Genomic DNA, 25,861 nt, shown 5'->3' with positions numbered 1-25,861 from the left:
TGGTTTAGGACACCTTGGATCATTTGATCCTGGGTAGCAAACTGGTGATGGAGTAGTTGGTGGTAATGTTGGTTTAGGACATCTTGGGTCATTTGATCCTGGGTAACAGACTGGTGGTGCTGGTGTTGAAGGTAATGGGTAGTATGTTGGTGGTGGAGATGGTTTTGGACATCTTGGATCAGTTGAACCTGGGTAACAAACTGGTGCTGGGGTAGTAGGTGGCAATGTTGGTTTTGGACATCTTGGGTCGTTTGATCCAGGATAACATACTGGTGGTGCTGGTGTTGAAGGTGATGGATAGTACGTTGGTGGCGGAGATGGCTTAGGACACCTTGGGTCATTTGATCCGGGATAGCAAACTGGTGCTGGAGTGGTTGACGGTGGTGTTGGTTTTGGACATCTTGGGTCGTTTGATCCTGGGTAACAGACTGGTGGTGCTGGTGTTGATGGAGTTGGATAAGATGTAGGAGGTGGTGATGGTTTAGGACACCTTGGGTCATTTGATCCTGGATAGCAAACTGGCGCTGGAGTGGTTGACGGTGGTGTTGGTTTTGGACATCTTAGGTCGTTTGATCCAGGATAACATACTGGTGGTGCTGGTGTTGAAGGTGATGGGTAGTATGTTGGTGGTGGAGATGGTTTTGGACATCTTGGATCAGTTGAACCTGGGTAACAAACTGGTGCTGGGGTAGTAGGTGGCAATGTTGGTTTTGGACATCTTGGGTCGTTTGATCCAGGATAACAGACTGGTGGTGCTGGTGTTGAAGGTGATGGGTAGTATGTTGGTGGTGGAGATGGTTTTGGACATCTTGGGTCGTTTGATCCTGGGTAACAGATTGGTGGGGCCGGTGTTGATGGAGTTGGATAAGATGTAGGAGGGGGTGGTGGTTTAGGACACCTGGGGTCATTGGATCCTGGGTAACAAACTGGTGCTAGAGTAGTTGACGGTGGTGTTGGTTTTGGACATCTTGGGTCATTGGATCCTGGGTAACATACAGGTGGTGCTGGTGTAGATGGATATGGGTAAAAAGCAGGGGGTGGTGATGGTTTTGAACAACTCGGATCATTTGACCCTGGGTAACAAACTGGTGCTGGAGTAGTTGACGGTGGTGTTGGTTTTGGACATCTTGGGTCGTTTGATCCTGGATAACATACAGGTGGTGCTGGTGTAGATGGCGGTGGATAGTACGTTGGTGGCGGAGATGGTTTAGGACACCTTGGGTCATTTGATCCAGGATAGCAAACTGGTGCTGGAGTGGTTGACGGTGGTGTTGGTTTTGGACATCTTGGGTCGTTTGATCCTGGATAACATACAGGTGCGTAGATGGCGGTGGAGGTACGTTGGTGGCGGAGATGGCTTAGGACACCTTGGGTCATTTGATCCGGGATAGCAAACTGGTGCTGGAGTGGTTGACGGTGGTGTTGGTTTTGGACATCTTGGGTCATTGGATCCTGGGTAACATACAGGTGGTGCTGGTGTAGATGGCGGTGGATAGTACGTTGGTGGCGGAGATGGCTTAGGACACCTTGGGTCATTTGATCCGGGATAGCAAACTGGTGCTGGAGTGGTTGACGGTGGTGTTGGTTTTGGACATCTTGGGTCGTTTGATCCTGGGTAACAGACTGGTGGGGCCGGTGTTGATGGAGTGGGATAAGATGTAGGAGGTGGTGATGGTTTAGGACACCTTGGGTCATTTGATCCTGGATAGCAAACTGGCGCTGGAGTGGTTGACGGTGGTGTTGGTTTTGGACATCTTGGGTCGTTTGATCCAGGATAACATACTGGTGGTGCTGGTGTTGATGGTGAAGGATAGTATGTTGGAGGTGGCGATGGTTTAGGACACCTTGGATCATTTGATCCCGGATAACATACAGGTGGAGCAGGCGTGGATGGAATTGGATAAGTTGTGGGAGGCGGAGATGGTTTTGGACATCTAGGATCAGTTGATCCTGGGTAACAAATTGGTACTGGAGTTGTTGAATAATTTGGTAAGGTTGATTGACATTTTTCTTCTGGACAATTTCCCAAGCATAACTATAATATCATTTAAATTATTACCTTGTTAATCTAACTAAATATGGAAGTTTAAGTTCTTACTTCAACATTACAAGTGAGGTATACTTGGTGTTTGTCTGGGAATTTGAATGCTGTGACATTCGTGTATCCAATTGTTGTTATACCACTTTGATCAACTTTTTGGGTTTTTTTCCAGTGTGATATCAATTTTTTTCTCCTAAAAAATTATTTATATTTATTTATGTTATTTACTCCATTTGTTCATTATTACTCTCTATTTTTATATAGATTTTTTTACTTAGATTCTTTTCTATTTTAATTTCATATTTATATTCTCTTTGGACACCCTGATGAATCTGTTAATTGTATACTTGTAGTAGTTGACGATTCATAATTATCATCATCATATGCCCAACATTCTCTTACTCTAACATCGTAAGCTTCATCAGTACTTTTTACATATACAATTAAAGAAAGCGATTCACCAATTTTTATAATTTTGTCAACTGGTGATATCTATAAAAAATAGATTTCTATTACAAATCTTTTTTATCTTTTTATTATTTTCTAACTTACATTTGGATATTGACCTCTTTGTATATCCATCCAACATTGTAATGTTCCTTCATTCCCGGAAGGAACAGAAACAACTTCTAACATATCAACTACAATAGGCTTGAATCGCACTCGTTTACCTGTACCTGGTTTTGTTTCTGATGGACATGAGACTTTTCGTGCTAAATCCCATTCTTCCTAAAAAAATAAAATAATAATTTTAAATAGGTTTTTGATAAATATAAAAAAAAGTTGTTCATACAATAAATTAAATTTTTAAAATTAATTTTTTTTAGATTGTTAATACTGAAATTTAAATATCTAATAGGTTACCTGGATTGTGCTATCTGTCTGGATGATTATTGTGTTTTCAATAGAACCTAAGTCACAGCCACCACCATCTTCGGTAGATGAACAACCCTCATTTACAGGAGGACGACAATCTTCTATCGGTATAAGGAACTGATATGAGTATTGTCCTGAATCACTTTGCACAAATCTACAAACAAAATATTCTTTTTATTAGCACTTTATTAAACTTTGATTTTTATATATAATTTTAAATGTATTAATTTAATGTTTACATTATTGTATTTTTAACTTAATTATAAGTTATATCTTTCATGATATATATATATATATATTCCTTCATGCATCGTGATTACCCATAGAATAAAAAGACAAATACTCGATGCACTTATTTAAATTCCAAATTTATAATACGACTAAGTTTTTTGATTTTTTATAATGTATAAAATAGATATATTATTTGTAATTTGAATACAATTATGCTACTAAAATTACCCCTCCCACATTCAAAAATAAACTTTAGTACCTTTGATAATAAGTTAACTTATAAAATATTCCATTTTTTTTTACTAATACTTTATACATAAAGATAATTTTAACTGTAATTAAAGATATTAGGAACAACATTGAAAACTATCAACATACTATTTTGTTTTAGTAAATCGAATCGAATTGTATAAATACCAATTATAATAAATAAAAAATTCACAATCAAATGTATTTTTGATTAAATTTAAGAATATAATAATATAAATATTATTATTTAATGTGTATTAGCTGGTATTCCTGTCAAAAATGTAAGTAAAATTTAAATCTATTTATTTGCTAGTATACTTTCAAATAAAAAAAATTTGGTTAAAAATTAATATTAGATAGAAAATAAAGATACAAGATAGTGATTTTATTCGAGATGTTAGCTTTTTGTGTATTCAACTGGAAATAACATTATTTTATAGAGTAAAAGTAATCAATTCTACAATACGATTATTATAAGTTTACATATAATGTATCATTTGAAACATTAAAAACACATCTTTGTTGGGATGGAAGCATGTGTAATAAAAGTAAATATGGATTTAAAATGGTAAAAATATGATCAGATAATATAGCTTAATATAAATGATTTCCAATCCAATGTTATACAGTTTTATTTTTTTTTTTTTTACATAGGAATGTAAAATGAATTTTCCATAATTTATTTTATATTATTATTTACTTGATGTATATAGATATATTTAATTTCAGTAGACAATTATTGCAAAAAATAAAAACTAATAACTTATAACTTTATAATATTTTATATTGAGGCGTAGTGAACATAGTTAACTAAAATTTAAGCTTGGGTTACATACGATAAACTTAATACTGACAAATGTTAAAACTTATTAATAATTTAAAAGAACCTATTGCCAGATAATTTATGAAAATAAAATTAATTTACCTACAGGACTGCATAAAATACATTCGTTTTTTAAAATATCGATGACATACGTCGTAAAATTTATATTTTATAATTATTTATTCATGTCATTAGCTGTATAACAATACATGCATTAGTTGATTAAAAGATAAATATTATTAAAAAAAACATTAATAATGAAATTAATTTTTTAGTAAAATATAAAACTATAATTCAATAAAATAACAAATATTGTGTAAAATTTTGTTGATTCATAATGAAACAGAAATCGTGTGAGAACTTTAGGTTAATATTGTATTAAAGAATGGCATTATATTCTTTCTCCTTCCCCCATGTTTCCGATGATCAGTAAAGAACTTAAGTCGTGCACTCACCTACATTTGGGATCATCGTGTCGACCTTTGCTGTAGATCACGCCGTTAAACGGTTCCAGAAATTCAATTTCCACTGCTATTACACCGTCCACTGATGCAGCTCCACAGTCTACACGAATTCCCTTGAGTTGCACCCTGTGTTCAACACCGTTTTCATGTCCGTAATCGCTCTGGCGCACGAACCGATCGGTCATGGCGGAATTCATCATTATCACACCAGAATCATCTTGGCTGGGGTCCACGCCAACGTCAAGCAGCAATTTGTCAGCCTATAAAGCAAGCGTATCGTAATATTAATAATTAGTCACTTATTAAAAAAAAATAAAAAATGTTGTCGTTAAATACAGCTAAAAAAAAAAAAAAATGGTAAGAAACCAATTATTATTAATAATTATTTTTCATTGCGAAAATACAATAATACGGTGTTGAGAAAAATAACCGTTGGATAAATTCGTCTCTTAAATTTGATTATAAATATTATAACATAATATTATAGTATTAACAAGTGCACCTTAGTAGTCGAAAAATCGATTTAATAACTTTTTGCATTTATTTATGCAATCTTTACAAAATGAAGATATCGTATTATTTTCTTTTACCAATAGACTGGTGTTTTTGTAAAATACATAGATATTATTTAACACATTTTATTCAATTTATCAAAATTATTTAAGCTTTTAACTATAACATTCTTTTGAATAGTATGTATATACTATATATATTATATTTTTATGTACAAATTGTTTGTTTAAGATTACCATGTACACATTTTTCAGATAGTTAATTGGCAAATAAATTGTTACAATAAATTATTAAAAAACTATGGCAATTAATATAAAGATCAAAAATTGTTTGGTCGACATATTTATAAAATATCGCTTTAATTTTAGTCCTCTTCATTATTTATTGTCAGAATTTGTATTGTGAATATAACATAATAAAATATTCTGTAATCAAAAAATTACAGTTTAACAAGTATGAATTAAAGTAACCTTATATCATATACGCGTAATGTTAAGAAATTTACAAAAAAACTATATTATCTTTTATCTTTAACTGTATATAATTATACGTAGTTTAAAATATTAACCATTTTTGGTCAAGTTTTCATGTTGAACAACTCATAATGTATTGCATTATAGTCGACGTTAGACGCAAAACGATTACCGTTTTCTCAAATGGATATGTTTGTCGAAATTATAATAATAGAGAAAACTTTAAATACATACATATTCTAATACACCTTCAATACAAATAATACAAATTTTCCGAACTAAATATAAGATAACGAATAATAAGAACTTGACAACCAATGATATATAACCATATCATAATCCCAAAGTAGATATTGACAAAAAAAAATATATGAATAATGCATTTAGATTACATAATTGACCTATTAACTTGTTTATTGTAGTATTTAATATTGTAAATTATGCATTAAACTTTCACGTCATTAAATCAGAAATAGCAATCCAATAATGTATTTAAATAAAATATAATTACAATAATTATGTTTAAACATTTTTTTTTGAAGAACAATTCAATTTTTCGAAACCTACTAACAGATCAGTCAGATTAATATGTATCTAGTAGACTCATACCATTTGTATTATTTTTATTACTATATGAGTACTGCGGTCTGCCTACGGAAGCAGCACATGGAGACTCGTAATGTCGTAATAGATCCATCAGACTAAAAAACAACGTTATGATAATATTATGTTACATGTACATTATTGTTAGTAAGTAAGCAGTGAAACATAACACGACGTTAAAGAATCGTTTGACGGCGACGGCGTAGGCGTCGACAAATGATGGACGGGAATGTATACACTTGAACTGCAGTACGATTCTGGCGATGATAATAATACAATATCTATGTACATAGATTATACCTACATAATACGGGTGACTGAAAAACAAACTGATATAATCGTTATAATATATGACACCGCAGTAAGATAATAATATTATAATCGTGTATCGACTATCAATATAAGATAATCGTTCGAAACAAAAAAAAAAAGGGGGGGAGGGGGAAAACAACGGCAGCCGATGGTGGCGACGACGACGAATAATATCAATACATCTATACATATATAGGTACATCATACAGTCACCCACGTATATCAAATATATTGTTTCCGGTCGTGGAGAAAGCGCCGACGCGCGACGGTAAGGATCAAAGGTATATTATGGTCTCCAGTCTTCACCTATTCCTCCATCGTTCCCCACCATCATTCGCGCCGAAGATCAACGCATTATTATCGTGGAGAAATAGAGGGTAAAAGAATTGCTCATTTATAACCAGCAGTACATAATATAGTTCTTCGCACGACGCGCCAATGTACATATTATACACGTGTATTTGTGGAAAGGAAAAGTGCGGCGGTGTAGAGGTTTAAAACTCTTCCAGTCCGGTTCGGGTCAAAGGCCGTACGTACAGCGTTATTACAAAAATGTTGTGTGTGTGTATGTGTAAGTGAATGCGTATAATATTATATACACGATAAAACGTGAAAGGAACACGACGGCGCGGCAATGTCGGCAACGGCATAATAATAATAGCAGACGTATAAAATAATGTTCATTCGAGACTTTTTCAAACGATCGACAGTGAATATAACGAGACGAATTTTTATTTATTTATTATTAATATTCCACCGGCTATTAAATCGCTATGGCCACCATGTCTCGCCGGGGGCACCGTAGACGCACGCGTGACGCGATTTGCGCGCGAGAGAGGCTGTGAACCCGCATCGCCACCGATGAAGCTTATAATAATACAAACCCATCTGCGAAATAATAATTCAAAAATACCCGTCTCTTTCGGGATGATACTTTGACCTCGAGTCGGTGACCATGTGAGATTACATGTACTCAATGTTGATAAAAAAATATGCACGATTACACGTAGGTTTAACTTAATAACGAAATAATATTATACAAAATAATACGCGTGTAAAACAAGACTTCGCAGCCTGCAGGTAGCGCAATAATATGTGAGAAGATGCTGCACGATTAAATAATATTAGTCATTGATAAATTTAATATGGCGATCGACGAGCAAGCGTATTAATACTGCAATGTAACACTGCTCATACTACTTAACAAATGTTTAATTTTAAACCGGTTGTATATAATAATATATAATAAAATATGTATAATATTATGTGTATGCGTGTTTGTATGTGTGTGTGTGTGTGTATGTGCGTGTGCGTGTATGTGTACATTATCAACCGCGTGCAAATTGAATGGTTTTGAAACGAAGAAATGAACGTCAAAAACGTACGTAAATATTGTGACTGTATGTGTCAACATTGACAGCGATAAGTCTCGATTTTCGTTATAACATAGTATAAAATCTTAATTAGAATAATTATTCAACGTTCTCTAAACACGTGTCGTTAGAAGTGTTAACTCGAAACATTAAATTGGAAATTAAATCATTTTTTTTTCTTTTTTTTTTTATTAAAATTTTAAGCAAGCTATAATCATCGTCGATAATTTACTGCAGTTTGGGTTTTTTCCGATGGAAAATAATATCTATTAATAAACATACCTAACCCAAAAGAACATATTTTTCTCCTCCCGAGACAACTTTGTCGTGACACAATTTGTAAAAAAACTAAATATGTTTAAGGAATGAAATTTTGTTTTAGGAAACGTTTCACAATTTTAAACGCAAGTAATACCTTTAAATTTGCTAGACTTTTGCACTCCTCTGCAAACCAGTCAATGGTTATTGATTAGTGATTTCATACAGAAATAGTTTATCACACATTTTGATATCTAATTAACTTAAACGAATATTCCCCAATTAACACAAAAAATTAAATTTGTATATTGTATATAGATTTATTAGATATTATAGATTTTATTTATATTATTAAATAATTACAAAAAATCACTGGTTATGCTCGAACTGATGACCATCTTTTTCGATGCAACTGCGGAAACAAGAGCCCACAGAACGGCATGTGCCGACTTATTCCGCACCCTATATATATATATCAATTAACATATAAAAATGGTGCATATGTATCTTTAAATTTAACCACGAACCATTTTTAAAGGATTTAATTTCCAGCTACTTTTTGAGCTTTCAACAGGAATCAGTCTAGTTTATATTATTAGGATATTTTATATAAAAAAAAAATTACAACAGTTGTAATTATTACTATTAATATTTTTTAATACCCTTGTCGTCTGAACATTATTTATAATGTTCACATAATATTTTATATCGAAATTACAGACCTATTTTAATTAATCCTTCAATAAGATTTTTTACGACAATAATAGCACGTTTTATGAGCATTTTTATATAGGTGTCAAATGATTTCTGCCGAATATTAAAAGTGAAACGTAGTGCATTAAGACTGTTTTGTTAACTTTCCCCACGCCAACCATTATGACAGTGCGTAATATGGACGCAAATCATGAGATTAATAAAATGTGTGTTTTATAATATCATTATAATACAGCTATCAGTGATTCTATAAAAAATTAAGTTCAATCCTTCTTAAAAAAAAAAAAAATAAATAAATCAACTATTTAGTCGTCACCATATACTAACATTTAAATAATATCGGTAATTGTAACTCCAACTTAATAATTTTTATAAACTTCAGTTTGTATAAAAATGCATGACTGCTATTAAATTAAAATTACAGTTTTTTTTTTTTTTTTTTTAACTAGTATTTAGTTTAATTATTTTTTTTATTTGAAAGTATACTAGAAATTAAATAGATTTAAATTGTACTTACATTTTTGACAGGCATACCAACTAATACACATTAAATAATAATATTTAAATAATTATATTCTTAAAGTATTAGTAAAAAAAAATGGAATATTTTAAAAGTTAACTTATTATCATAGGTACTAAAATTTATTTTTGAGTCTGGGAGGGGTAATTTTAATATTTAAATTCAAATCGCGTGAATTATTATAATTTAATATTTATTTTTTTTAATAAGAAACAATCAAAGTAATTTTTATTTAAATACAAGATTTACTAATACAAGTATACAAAAAGTAACCCATTAAAATAAAATAAAAGTCTACTTTAAAACGTTGGCTTTTCAAAATTTTTTATGGTTTTGTGGTTTTTTTTTTTTTTGTCTGTTTAACAATACCTCTTGCTAAAAAGATATTTATTATTTTTTACACACGATTGAACAAATAAAAGTACATAAAAACCAGTGAACGGGAAGAGTTATATGTATGTGTAACATATTATAAGTAATTGGATCATACAATTCGTATAATACAGAATCTACGCTATCGTTAAAACTATCACTGATAAGATAAGCTTTTCAATTTTTCGTTTTCATTTCATTCCCGTTCGATGAACTGAGTGTGTTTACGTTCCTTGAATATTTTTAACCGACACCCATTTTTTATTTTCTCTCATCGCAGCAGACTCAGATTTTTTTCCTGATAAATATATAGTCAGAATGATGTGATAGCGAACTAATCCAATATGTTTATCATGTGTCAATACGTCAGCATGAAAATGACAACTACTACACATATCATTGTAATGCATATGCTTTGAACGTGATATATTGGTATGGTTTTCCTCATCACTGTAAAGAATTTATAATGTTCAACACGTGGTACCTATCTACAATAGTTGAACGAGCAGTAACTAACGTTAATAATTTAAACATAGTCCAACACGATGAGCCGCACAAATTCATAACCTACAATACTTGCAGTATAAAAATTTGAATAGATTAATCTAACCTTGATGATAACTTTAATGAAATAGCTATAATGTTTGTATGGAAGACCGTATCTACTGGTTTTATCAGAAATCGGTTGATTTTCATTGCCCAAAAATGTCCATGTATAGTGTAATTCCAACACAAATAACCAGTTATGTTATAATCAGTTATATAATACACTTTAATAAAAACGAATATCATCAAATTGAATTATAATAATTTATATAGATATACGTGACGTAACTTTAATTTATTGTGAAAATCAAGATTTATTTGATAATAATAGTATTAATACTCGTTCAAGTTGCGTTTACTTTAACGTCAAAAGAATCAATGATTTATTAGGGACTTTGATGATATATAACCCGTTCGTTTATGAATATCTGTAAAATTGTAGATATCATTTAGAAAACGTTGTTTTTTACGAGACAATAAAGCATATTACGCATATGACGGTTTCGTTTCACAATAATGGGACAAACGACATAATGTTATTATATCTAACTACCTAAAAAAAAAATCGGGTTTAGAAGAAGAAGAAAAAATGGTACGACATGAGGTCAAAATTCGATTTATCGACTTATCATACATAACGAGTTTTATTTTTGTTAAAAGGAAAAAAAATGAAAGCGAAACGTTGCCAAAATACTGGTAACATCCATGTGTTATTTTACAAATTGGGAACTAGTGTATATATTTTTAGTATTTTACTGGAACGTATTTATTGTAATAATATAATTTAACTTTTCTTAACGATAAAGTTTATTTAATTTTTCATTGTTGTCACTTAAGTGTTATTTAAAACATTTTTTATATCGATTAAAAATAATATTATAATATTAACAAACATTGAATGAACAGCCTCAAACAGCGGATAAAATGTATGCCAAAAAAAAAAATATATGTATATATATATACATATATAAACGAAACGAGTGAGAATACTATGACCACCACAACGGTATTAAGTTTTAATTATTATCCATTCAATAATACGTGATTTTCTATAATTTTTAAATTGACGAGATTCTTCATACCTAACTTAGTTTTTATTATTTTATTAAATTATATAAAATATTTGCGGTCGAGGACATCAGTCCTCATATTATAAATAATATGTTCATGCAAGATTTTTTTTATATTCTACAGTTAAGTTTTAATACTCTTGATGAAATTGAATTCCAAAGTTTTGATTTTTGAAAGAAGTTGATAATGTTTATATTTGATCATAGATCCAGTCTAATGTTTGTTTGACACAAATTTTTATTTTATTTTCAACTTTATATAAATTATTAAAATATTCACCGATCAAAAGTACATGACAAAAAAACCACACCACGAACCATAATTTTTAATCATAATTATATAAATATTATCTGAATGTCAAAATCGGTATGTCTGCACGTTAAAGAATTAGAGAATAAAAATTTTTAAATCCACACTAAAAAAAATACTAACCACTTAAGTCCTTTAAATAATGAAATAAATATAAATAGACAGCATATTATTTTAACAATTAAAACCCGGATGTTACGGCAATAAAATACTTATGAAAAAACCTTTATAATATACAAAAATAATTTCAATAAATATACCTATGACCTAAATTCACAAATTTAATTACTTTAATTATTTTAATTTAAACTTAATTTTTTTTTTTTTTTTTATAAACACTTTTTAGATAATTAAAATAACATACACTTAATATAAGTATTTTATTATTTTTTTTTTTTTTATGCTTATTGTATACAATTATTATGAATACATTTTGAGTTATAAAATTTAAAACAATTTATAAAGGAAAAAAATGTACCCTTAATTTTTCTAACATTAATGGTTAAAAATACTTCATTAACTAACATTAAAATATAAAATAACGTAAAAATATCAAAACTACAAAGTGAAAAGTCTAAAAAGTTCCAAAACCAAAAATCAATATCCAGGCATTAGTTATAATTATAATGTTATCTTATCACAATTATCTAGCTGTTAATTCGTATTATAATATATATAGACCATCATAAAATTGTAAAATACACAAAATTTATCGGCATTATGATCCATGTGGAAAAAAATGAATAACTTTCCACGTCCATGTATCAAAACTCATATTAAAAACAAATTTCGAATAAAATGGCAAACACACTGGTCGAAACAACGAACCAAACTTAGTGAAATAAAAAACACAATTCTAAACTGGCATAACCCGAATCTCAGCAGATGAGAAAAAATCCTGATCAATCGTCTCCGAATAAGCTACACAAGGCTGACTCACAGGTTTCTAATGGCCAAAGAGGAGCCCACTCAATGTACACTGTATAGCCTGTGAGGTTAATCTAAAAGTAAAGCATATAATAACAGAGTGCTATCAATACTCGGATGAACTCAGAAAATACAACATTCCACCCAATATGAGCGAAACATTAGGGCCAGACATTGAAAACATATCAAATATGTTAGTCTTTCTAAGAAAAACCGACTTATACAACAATATTAAAGTCTACTGTTAATGATAGCTTTAATATTTCTGTTTGTAGTAATTATATTTAAATAACACCATATAAATATTATAAATTAAGTTCTAGTACCTAACCATTAATTATGTAACATACACAAAAACTAATAACCTTTGCTATTGATGTTTTTTTAAGTTCAATAAAAAAAAATAATAATAATAATAACCAGAAACCATAAAGCATATAAGTTGCACTAGAAAAGGTTTATTATTAAAGTCAATCATTTTGCATTATATACAAGGTGCAAAATTGTGCACTTGCTATTATATTCAGGCAGACAATGTATATACTATTTTCTATATAAGTACTAGTTTTCGCCTGATTTGTATTAAGTATGTATTATCATTCCGTGAAACCACTGAATAATTCATATCGTTCGATATAAGGACGAGAATATGAATGTTTCCGATGCGGAAACTTAGAAACTTTGAACCACGTGCTCGCTAAAATTAACAAAAACTTCCACAATGACTGGAGCACGTATATCATAATACCAACGGCTGTAGACGAATATATAATATGTTTTTACAAATGTTTAATATATAAACTGTATGTACACATATCCATTCAACCTTTGCTAGTCGAATATCACATACACACACACATATAAATATATAATAAATATGTTCACAAAACATCACTCATGGTCGCATAAAACTATTATTTTCATTATAAAAACTGTACCTATATTCGTGTAATAAATTATGTTATCGCCGTTGCCATAGCAGCCGTGTCTGTATCTCCGATATTTTTTTGTTTGAGACCAATGAAACCAGAAATCCATTGATATCTCTAAAGTTTAAGCTTAATATCTCCACAATCAATTCTTCTTAAAAACAAACGTTCAGCTAACAATATAACTCTAAAAAATATTTTGATCTTAAAATGATATGAGTTTATTTAAGTTTTAATAATACCGTGTTTATCAAATACATTTTTTGGTAAAAAATAATGATCGAAAAAGTTTTTATTGTAAAGCTTTCCTTCTCAGTAATAGAGACTGGAAAAAAATTAACTCTCGCACTGGTAAATTCAAATACTCCCAAAGACTTCATTTAAAAATTGTAGAAATTATTTTCTCATTAATAAATAGTTAAGCTGAGTTGTTTTTAATGTTTGTTGTTGAAAGAGTGTTGTAAAACTTTTATCCAGATTTTTATGCGTCTCGTTATTAAGGAGCTGTGTTTACAAGTGGCTGAACTTATTTTATCAGTGAAACTTGCACAATAGTTTATCTAAGTTAACATATTTTAGTCAACATAAATAATCGGGATTTATTTAAAACTTCATCTCTCATTATATTATGTTTATGTGGTTTATGTGATTCCCGCACTCGACCTCTCGGCAAAATCTTGTTCTATTCAAAAATTATTTCTTCGATGTCAGTGTATACTGTAAATAATCGGCTGGATTTCTGTCCGCGTCCTTGACATTTATAAACGCGTTTAAATTATTCATAATCCTTACATACGTATACTGCAGGCAACGTGTAGATACCTATCACCAGCTACTCAGAGTTTCACAACATGTGTGTTGTATCTTTTTCGTCTTCTTCGACAGACTACGACGACGAGTCAAACGTCATAATGTTGTATAATAAGCGTTTGTTGTAAATCTTTTAGCGGCCTCATTATCTGATAACCGTATAGTAGCCCATCTTTAGAATTATATTTATCCTTGTCTCCTTCATTCTTCGTAGTATGTCTCTCGCATCACCCCTCTCCTTCAATGAACGTGTTGCAATCGTTCGATGAGAACCGATTACAGGACGTAATGCCGTAATGATTATGAAATATATATATATGGGATCGGTAAAATCACCATTGAATGATTAATGAACGTAGGATATGCCACTGCCGTTGCCAAAGTCAAAACTCCTATACGGTTGCATTTTGTCAGTCGAGGACGTACCCTCTACTATTATCGCAATTCCAAATAAATGATGAGTTTTTAAAAAGTTTATATTTACCTATATAATATATCCTACGTAATAAAACAGAAGACGATATAATCGCGTGCAAAAAGTCGCACTAGCTAGCTGTGAAAGTTCGACCGCGCCTTTTATTATACGCGGCATAATATTAACCCAGTATTCATACAGAAATTTTACAAAAGTGTATAATATTTACATCTTTCTCGGCAATAATACGTTATAAAAATCTATTTAAGAACGTCTGCCCATGCAAATCATATTATGTAAATAGTAAATAATTAAACTTACATAATAATATATTTGTCAATCATCGTATACATTCTAAAATCTATAATACTACTCTTATATTATTTTCCTCAATGACTATTTTATATTTAGGGAGCATCATTTAAACACTTAAAACTATCACTATATTCACACCAGACTTTAAATTTTTGAAAACATAAACAACATTTTTAACCACAGAATAGGTCAGCTGTAGTATTGTACTATTTTTGTAAAGAAATTATTATAATATTACAATTATTTTAAATCGTTTATTCTTTCCAGTTTGTGATAAATGAATTCAGCAATCATTTTTAATTTTGTAATTTTTTTTACATCCAGTAATAATAGTTTTTAATAGGTAATAATTTTAAACAGTTAAACACAATAGTCAAACTAGCAAAAAAAAAAATCTAGGATCATTTTATATCACCTCAGCAGGCTGGAGATGATTTGTATCGAATCTTTATTTTTACAGTGTTCTCTTATCTTTTAATTACTATATACTATATAGTATATATTATGATATTAATGTATTCTTTATTCATCATCAGAAATATTAATTTAGCAATCTATATACGTTTTGCGTCAACTCACCCCGGACGTGATTGAAAAGGGATGGACAAAAGTGCCCCTTAATTAATAATTATATACCCACTACTGGATAAAACATATTATAAAAACACAATTTGGAGAAAACTTTATTTCATATTATTAATAATTAACTTTATTTGGATTTTTTTAAATAAATAATAATAATAATTTATGGTAAAGATATTTGTATTAAAATTTTGTTAATCCTTTCAATGTCTTTCAGTGTTATTTATATTTTTGAAATGCCACAAAGTTCAAACTCAAAGTACTTTGTTTAGTGTATGCTAAATAGTTTAACGTCATAATATCAGTTAAAATATTATGTACATTATAAAGGATAAACTTCAGACATTAATTTTCTAAACTCTCGTGGTAAGCAAGATTTCTATTTATTTATGTTTATAAATTTTATTATGATTTTGATGTTTTACTATTTCTAATTAAGATTATTTATTTTTTTAACAAGTTTCGCAAAAATTTTAATAAACATAGATTTTCTGAATTTATTTAAAACGTTTTATAATGTAAAAATTTTGAAAGGACAATCTGAATTTCAATACACTTATACAACTTCTCGTCATCATAAATTGGATAGCTTTTTAGATCTACTGTTTTATGGTATTACAAATAAAATATTCTCATTCTAGCTAACAACTTATATATTTGCATAATTAACTCGAAGTCACGTTGTACACAATATTTGCACACTATCGTGTACATCCGAATCCGTTCAATAAGAATCTTAATTATAGATTACAATAATTAAGGTAAATATGAATGACTCTTATTTTTGTTATGTTATTAAGGACTTTAATTTTGTAAGTAAATTGCACATCAACATATTTATTAATTATAACCATATACGTAATAATATTAAACCATGATAATTATAAATGTATTCTACAACTGATATTTTTAAAATAAAAAAATAACAATTATCTTAATACGTTAATACCATTGCACTCAATCGTATTTGCTGTTTCTTAAAAATTCTAATCCATTTGTGAATAATCACCCCTTTCATTGTAGGTTAAGATTCTATTTTACATATTATAAACTAACACTGGTTAGACTGCTCGTTTCGACAAACGCCGTATATTTATATCATCGACAGCACTAATTGTACATTTATGTGCGAGTAATCATTATTGCACTGTATCGACCAATTTCATTACAAAATCTGTATGGTTAGCAGACCTTCCAGATTACGTAGCTGTTGACATCGATAGTCTTCGTTTAACGACGATCGTATTATTTTTATATGCAATCATAGGGATGAATACATTTGCATATTTGTCTGTCAAACGCATATTCCAAAGCCATCATAAAAGAAAATAATTATTTATGACATTTAAACACTTATTTTGTTTTGCATCTTCAATACACGTAGACGCATATATTTATTATAATTTATTATATAGTTTTTAAAATGAATACTAATAAACGAGTAAATTATATCAAGTCCGGTTAATCTGCGAAACATCTTCTATACAGACAGCCACTGCATGTAATTAATTCATTAATCTACATTATAATAGGTAGGTATATCTACTGCCTAGATAAACGGCATGCGGCGCGTAATTTATTAAAACAACGCATAGTGATGATCGGTCGCGGAGCTGCAACGTCGGAGGCGTGTGAATGCACGTCGAGAAAGCGAAAGGATTATTAAAGTACCAATTAGAATAATAATAATAATAATATCGTACATTACTATGTATCGGAGGCGTTTTAGACGTTATTTCTATAATATAACAATTAACATAATGCGATCTATATACTATAATTTAGTATGCTGTATTGTCTCAGTGATTTCGAGTTTCAAATTGTATAACAACATTCCCTGTCGCATCGCACATGTTTCATAATATCTGATGAACGCCCATTACATTGTAACAATATGACATAGGTATTATTATATTATTTTCTAACAAACTAAACGACTGAGCACAAAAATGTTAGTACGTACGTGCGGATGGCCGGTGCAAACATATATAATGACGCTTTGTCATCACGATGAAGTACATTGTCACGATCATCGGTCGTTAGTAGATACTTATAAATGTGATATATCGTAAAAAAAATTTAAAAAACAGTTTTTAAAAATCGTCATAAAAACCGCTCGTAAAGTACCGCAACACAAATTACATATAATAATATCATAAGCATAACACTTTTACAACGCGAAAACGCTGTGGCGTAGTTACCTTGTGGTTTTAGATGGTCGATATAATTTCTCACGATTGTATAAAATACATACAAAAATAAAACAATATAATGCACTGCTTAGTAAAGACAGTAAAATAACGATAGAATCGTCAAAATTGTTTGGACCGAATAAACTACGATTCTGAGTTTTTTTTTCAAACGCCTAAGTCCTCGTGAAACAAAATACCATTAAATTTTGTCCGCTGTACAGTGAAACTCTTAATTATAATGATGTTTTTCAATAATTATTATCGAAGAATAGTAGAGAAAGTTTCAAAATATCAAAACTTTGAATCCAATTTAAAGATAATACTATAATGCCTGTAATTTTATTTCATATAACTCATATTATAAGACAATACACGATTGCACGTTATACGTAATTGAATTTAAATTTTTAATAATTTATAGAAACTAGAAAGTACCTACTATAATTTTTACTGGTAACTATAATTTATATTGGTAATAAATCAAATGACATATAATTCTCTATATTATAATTAAAATTTCAAAGAATAATTCATGTCATTAATTATATTCTTTTTTAAAAACGTTAACTATATTATAAATTGTTAAATGTTCATCAAACGAATTTAACAATTACAACATTTTATTTCTCTATAAATATAATATTGTTATAAGTTTTTATTTTTTTAACTTCAATCAAACTATAATGATAGTTCTGAATTAATAATTTAGATAACAAACTTAAAAACTTTTACAGTGTAATTTTAAAATACTGCAAACAATATACATTTCATTTTTTCTACCATTTCTTTTATTTCTATAACCATTAATTACAATTAACTGTGTTTAATTTACAATAAAAATTTTAATCAAGATTTTTAATCAACACTAATATTAAAAATTGATCATTTTTTAGAATTCAATTAATTTTAATTGAAATACTATAAATCCAATTTAATTTATTTTATTTATATCTATGTAACATCTGTTTGAAAGTCTGTAAGTTATTAATATATTCCCTTAAAACATTTAAAATTAGTTTTTAATGAAATTTATTTCAAAAAAGAAGGAGTCACAACTATCGAGTTATAGAAACTCCTATTTACATTTAATTAACATTTTCTGAATAAAAAGTATGAGTAGTTAATTTAACAATTATTAAAGATTTAAACATAATGCCTTGATAAATATACATTGCATTAATATTACACGTCTTATTGTGTCAGTTTAAAATGTAAGAAAATATTTAACACCGTAATAGTATAAACTAAGTGTGCTAATTAAAGCACTACAATTATGTACTCGTAGTACATAAATAAAAAAATTGTGATAATATAATCAATCTTAATTCTTAACTATACATTTATCTATGAACTATGAAGTAAACATTAATTTAACTTATATGAACTATTTAATATTCTAAAACCAAGAAAAATATATACAATTTAAATCCAATATATTGTGATATAATTATTATAAATAGAATTGGTGTGATCATAATATTACATTGTTACAACTGACATACATTTAAAATATAAATTGAAAATACTAAGCTAATTAATTTTAACAATTCACTCAAATAGTTGAATAATCTAATTAATTAAAATAATATATCTAATGTTGAAAAAATTAATGGAAGTACCTTGTTGTATAAGGTTAATTTATTATTCTCAGATGTTTGTGTCTAAAACCGTGGGACTAGTTAGTAATTTCAAATATGATACGATGAGATATTGTCTCGAACAGTCCGCTCGTTCTATAGATATATTATATACATGATAGGCATCCACTATTTTGTAGAATCATTTATCTTTTAAGTGTCTTTAATCTTTTCTATAACCTCGGTTCTAATCAAAAAATTTCAACACCTGTGTACTGACATTTTAAATTATTTTCCAAAACTTAACACACTTAATTGATTCTTTTTCTCATGCAATAAGAGTTGGAATTATAATGTTAATAATATTTTGAGAACACTTAAATATTTTTTAATTTTTATTCATTCAAAATCAAAATATAAATTATAATATTAATAAAAAAAAAAAAAAAAAGACATACAAAAATACACCCTTTTATATAAATAGATATACTCAATAATTGAAATCAATACATCTCGTGATTCACGTCGAACCATCGAGTATTATTTTACCAAAGATCAATATATATATATATATATATTTTTTTTTTTTTTATTAGATAATCACTATACAAACTTTTAAGTGAAAAAGAGAACTTAAAGAACAGTTAATAATAGTGAAAATAATATTACCATTATCTGGTCTACTTCAAATTTCAATTATGAGTGCCAGTTATAATATATTCAAAAATTTACCAGAAGTACTATGCAAATTATTATAGTATATTAGTAATTTATAAAAATAAAATTAATTTAAATAGTTGTTACTTGTTAGTTTGTGGTCAAGAACAAACTTAAATGTAGATTTTGTATAAATTATTATATTTTAACAAAACAAGGTGATTAAATACTATTATAAATCACTTTTCACGATATAAATCGACTTAATGTTGATCCTCTTAAACAATAATCAATCAAATATGATCTTGAACTTCGACCCCGAAATTTACATAAACAAGCAGTCACTGTGTTTTTATATTATAGTTTATTTTAATTCAATAATCGACTTACCTTGACGAGAACTACCAGAAGGCACACGGGCAAAAACTGCCACAACATTTTGGACGTCTTCGAAATTCACTATAAAACAAAAAATTTTAAAAAATTGTTAAATATTTTCTAAATTTAATTGTGGGAGCAAAGATCGTTTGAAGGCCGGGACCAATTAGTAGCATCTAATATATAATCAATTATGCAGCTACATTATGATAAAATATTATAAGTTATAAGTATTAAAATATTGATAATAATAACAATAACAATAAATGAAGCTGTCTATAATAGATACCACTCTTAATATACGTAATATCGTGTAATTTTGTGCATGACTTGCTTGCGCGTGACCTCGATATGATGTCTGTTTAATGAATGATAGATATATTGTTAGGGCCTATATCGTCCATATATCAGCCATAACGTTATAAAAATCATTGAAAAATTAAAAAGAGAATACTTTATCTTCTTATTGAAAAATTAGTTTACGTTATCATTACACAAGTATGTTTTATATTTAATATTATGATGTCAAATTATTCTATTTTAAATTAAATTAAAGGATAAGCAAAACGTTGTATAAGGACTCCATAACTAATTTTTATCTATTAGATTTTTTCTGTATTAAAAAAAAAATAGTTTAATTTATTCCTAGACATCACTTACATTCTTAAATTTTATGAACAAAGAAAATAGTTGTGAAGTGATCGCTAAATGGTTTTTTATTTTTAATATTAAAAAATGTTTACCAAACTTACTACATAATTTAATTTTAGTATCTAAAAATCGAAGCTTTTTATTATCAATTAATTACACTATTAAATAAATTATCAACCATGATTTTTTTCAAATTTTAAGAAGTGGCTCAATAAATGAAAACAGAAAAAATAACTTTATTAAACCAACAAATTTTATTTTAAATTTTATCAAAATATATTTATATTAAGTATCTACAAAATATTATCACTTTTTTTTTTTTGTTAATTTAGTATGTCTTAAAGATAAATTTATTAATTGACATAATGAAAATAATACTGTTGTGAATATAATATAAATAAGTTTAAGAGCATTAGTCTTTACTTTATAACCGTCGTATAAAAATTGAAAATAAAATTAAGTTCTAAGTATTATGAAGTAAGTATTATTAAGTACTATCTTATGAGTGTTCCAACTGTCCAAGTGACTTGAGAACTACATAATATTAGTATTATAGTAATATAAATATTTATATTGCATAAATTATTCGACAAACGCACTTTTGTTATATACTACTATGGGTTTTATATAACGCCCATTGGGTTAATCCAAAGTAAAATTTATATTATTTTACATGATAAGTTTAATTATTTAAATTATACAGATAAAATATCATATTTGACATTATTTCGCTTGATTTTTGATAACTTTATAAAATATTATATTGTATTTTGTTCCGACTTTCAGAAAAATCTTAAAGCTTATTAAAACGACGACCACAATAAGTCAGACAATAAATTATTTTTTTCAAAGTGTTATAAAGTAAGATTTTTTTTTAATTATTTAAATACTTCGTGAACTTAATATACTCATAAACTATTATGTACGGTACGTGCTAACTGCAAACTATAAAAACTATCAATAAAAATACTTTACTAATATTTCAAGCTATGTACGTACTTATATAAATTATACACATTATACATACAATAGCATATAAGTGTATAACACATATTATATACATATTACACATATCATCGACTACATAAACAGACACTTCGTACTTAAAGCATCCGAACGGGTAGCGCTGCGTTTTTTGTACCTTTTCGGCTCGTAAATTTCACGACCACGACCGTATAATGAGTTTTGCCATTTTATTGCATAAAACTATATGTGATACATGAATTTCGAGGTTACACACAAGACCCACAGAAATGTAAGCCAACATACTTAAGGTTTTCAGTGACCATTTTCCTTCTAAGTAATATAATATTTATTCGTGCAGGTGTTTTTTCTATATTCATATATAACCTTATTTTAAAAAAAGGTCCCTGATACTTTTTTTTTTAATAAATATATTGCGATATAAATGATTCAATCCATAAAAATATTTATCAATTTATTATTGAAAATTTGAACTTTAAAATGTTATGCACACACGCGTGCAAATATTAAAGATAACACGTTAGGAAATAAATGTTAGGTAAATATAACGTCATGTGTTAACTTTATGACCAGACCGTACTTCCATGAACACAAAAAAATTTAAATTTTACCGAATCAAAACGGTTATTTTTACATAATATTATACTACTTATAGTGTAGCATCGAAAAATACGATTTGTCGCCTGCAATACCATTGTTGTATATGAATCATATTCGTCTTCAGATTTTGCAAACTTTAGGTACTTAAGTAATAATTTAATATATAATGATATATCGGTTTTATAATAATAATATTATAATACCATAATATCAAGTCACATTTCTACGTGGCGGCGGCTATTCCTTAGTTTCAATAACTAATATCACAATTAAAAAAACATGAGAATTTAAAATTAGGTTCCTACAATATGAAGCGTATGTGCACTCTAGACACTCTAGTATGAGACAACGCGTATGGTAATTTTTATCATTTAAACATAAAAGTTTATGTAAAAAAAAACAATGTAATTATACACTCGCAATATGTAGTTATGATGATATAATGTATGTTATAATATACACACGAATACTGAACGGAGGTGGTGTTAGTATGTTGGAGGCGGTGACGTCAACAAATGTCGGTCATCCTACTTCGACTGCTGCGGGATATTATTGTTCACACGATAACGACGTTTTTGTTATTGTTATCATTTTTTTTTTTTAGCTATTATTCGTCCATCAATTATTAATTTTATTATTATTATTATTATTATTATTATTTTGCTGTCAAAAAATTGCCTGTGTGAATTTATTTTTAAACTAAACGAGTAGCGTCCGACTCCGTCCAACGTATCATGTGTATCGATTCCGCAATTCCTCCACCCCTCTACACCCGTCAACGATTAACTAATATATTATTATAGTCAACGGACTCAATAAAAACAATAAAAGAACTTTCAAGCTATCCTTTCCAACCCGACAGCACATAATTCACTTGTATTTTCATTAAATATCTCCAAAAACCACAGGTGATCATCAAAGTTAAACATTTTGTAAATAAACACAATGCATAATATAATATTCTACATTGACCTCCTATGAAAAATAAATAAACAATAACGATTTTAATTTCATTTAATTTATTTATTTTTTTTTTATTAAATATAGTTAGCAAAAATATCGTAACTGTAATACCTAGGTACCTACTATGTAAAAATAAAAAAATAAAAATGTTTATTGCATGCGTTTACATCACACTACTTCTCATATGAGTATTACGATATTGGTCAATAAATTATTCTCAATAGTTGCATATTAAACGAAAAAATAACTACTAATGAGTGAAATTATTTCTGACGATTACAAAACTCATCGTTCGCGTTTTAATGCGATAATTTCCGATTTCAAGTTTGTATAAAAATCAAATAATAAATCCTAATTTAGTTATGGGCGTTTATTAAATGCCGATGAGTTTAATTCATTTTCGGTATATCTGCAGAATCGTGAAAGAAATAACTAACTTTTTTAACTAAATAGATTGGTGTTAATTTTAATGTTCAAAAAAAATCAATGGACTGTTTAATTACGAATAGGGTGTATAATAATAATTGTCCAGATGACGAAAGCAGGTACGATTTACCTGAAAATTTGTCGTTTTGTTTCACTCAAATACCAACTACCAAACTTTTTTAAGGCAATAATATTATATTTTGTATATAGCTGCAGTGCAATGAGTATAATATATTTCTTTTTTACGTTAATTTGAATGGAATATGATTGCTTTATGTATACAATGTATTTTATTTTTCATGTTTAAATTAAATATATGCAGTTTGCAATAAACTATAGGGAATAATAATTATGTTATAATATTACAAGAAGTTAGAAGTATTTGTGTTACGTGAAGAGCTCGTTTATTTAGTGTCTTGGTGAGAAACACCAAAATCAACAGAGCGACGACTAATTATATGGCTAACCGATTTTAAACGCGGGATTACTAATTATTCATTTTCTGGTCGTTATACGTTCCCTGAGAGAACCACCACACGCGTAACATCATTCAATTAAACGTGATTCGTGACCAGTGTGAAATTCTAAAAACACGCAAAAAATACGCAAACTGGGAAGTTAAATAATAATAATGAAATACCTATGTGTATATATAGTTTTCGCTTACCTACATAAGTTTATCAAGCACGTTTTGTATTTTACTATTTTCCTTTTTATTAAAAAAAAAAAAAACAGAAAATCTACTATCTAACTACGTTATTTGCGCAATAGATACTTTCGTTAAAAATATATTACAAATAAAGACAATTAAAAGGGAAAGACTAAGTTTGTTTTTTATTTCATTTATTTAAATAATTAACACCCACTGGATAAAATTTTCTAAAATATTGACGACATCGTCAATATTACAGATATCTTCAATATAAATAAGAATTAAATAGTTCTCAGTATCTTATTATTATGGATTATAAGTGTTTACCATTTAATTACTTAAAAATTATAATTATTCAATCAAATTTAAATTCATAAATATATTCTTAAAAATCAACTCCTTATTAACAATTTATATTAAAAAATGGTGGTTCACTCTCAGAATTTATTCCTAAATTATGTAAAAATCCAAGTATATGAAAAATAGATACTTAAAAATTTTAAAAATCAGAATTTGAATAAAACATATTATTAAAGGAAAAATTGTGTTTGGTGAATCGTCATGTAAACATATTATTCAATATTATGTATAATAAATCGATCGTCTTCATCGCGTTTAACTGTAACGATAGCTATCTATTCCTTCAATTTAAAAGAAAAATGTATTGCATTTCTACATTATCAATTACCAAAGTATCATAATATTTAAAATATATGTTTATGTGTCATTTAATATTTAATAAAAAACGACAAACACACAATGTAAAAAATTTTTTTTATGCTAACATCGGTTTGTGCGAACGTATTTAAACGTACATTTAATAATATATTAGATAATATATATAATTTTTTTATCCTCAAAAATTCATTTTTTTTCAGTGTGTGTGGATAGTTTAAGACATTTTAAATAAAATTTAAAAATGCACATATTATACTTAGTAAGAAAATGGCTGTTTAATAAAAAAAATATGCATCTTATTCCTAATAAAATACAATCATAATTTAAACTAACCTTATATTATTATGTATCCGGCGCCTTAAATACAAAAATCTAAT

At 28.2% G+C, this 25,861-nt stretch overlaps 1 protein-coding gene across 2 annotated transcripts in view; it reads right to left on the bottom strand.

Annotated features, from left to right (window-relative positions):
* Positions 1 to 25,861, bottom strand: part of LOC112599552 (basic proline-rich protein-like) — a 27,199-nt gene extending 1,338 nt beyond the window's left edge. Inside the window, exons 1-9 of one of the 2 annotated variants that reach the window (XM_025346486.1) lie at positions 25,818 to 25,861; positions 20,543 to 20,611; positions 4,676 to 4,944; positions 2,906 to 3,071; positions 2,594 to 2,770; positions 2,355 to 2,533; positions 2,099 to 2,234; positions 1,462 to 2,035; positions 14 to 926 (exon numbers count right to left, since the gene is read on the bottom strand). In XM_025346486.1, coding sequence (XP_025202271.1) covers positions 14 to 926; positions 1,462 to 2,035; positions 2,099 to 2,234; positions 2,355 to 2,533; positions 2,594 to 2,770; positions 2,906 to 3,071; positions 4,676 to 4,944; positions 20,543 to 20,590 — 2,462 coding nt within the window. In that variant the 5' untranslated portion in view covers positions 20,591 to 20,611; positions 25,818 to 25,861. Of the gene's footprint in view, positions 1 to 13; positions 927 to 1,453; positions 2,036 to 2,098; positions 2,235 to 2,354; positions 2,534 to 2,593; positions 2,771 to 2,905; positions 3,072 to 4,675; positions 4,945 to 20,542; positions 20,612 to 25,817 lie in introns of both variants that reach the window. The other variant, XM_025346485.1, reaches the window with a different exon arrangement.

The sequence above is a fragment of the Melanaphis sacchari genome, unplaced genomic scaffold (assembly GCF_002803265.2).
Source record: "Melanaphis sacchari strain LSU unplaced genomic scaffold, SCAv2.0 Contig53_pilon_pilon, whole genome shotgun sequence".
NCBI classification, from domain to species: domain Eukaryota; kingdom Metazoa; phylum Arthropoda; class Insecta; order Hemiptera; family Aphididae; genus Melanaphis; species Melanaphis sacchari.
The sequence above is the reverse complement of the archived record's forward strand: the minus strand, read 5'-3'. Positions and strand labels throughout refer to the sequence as shown.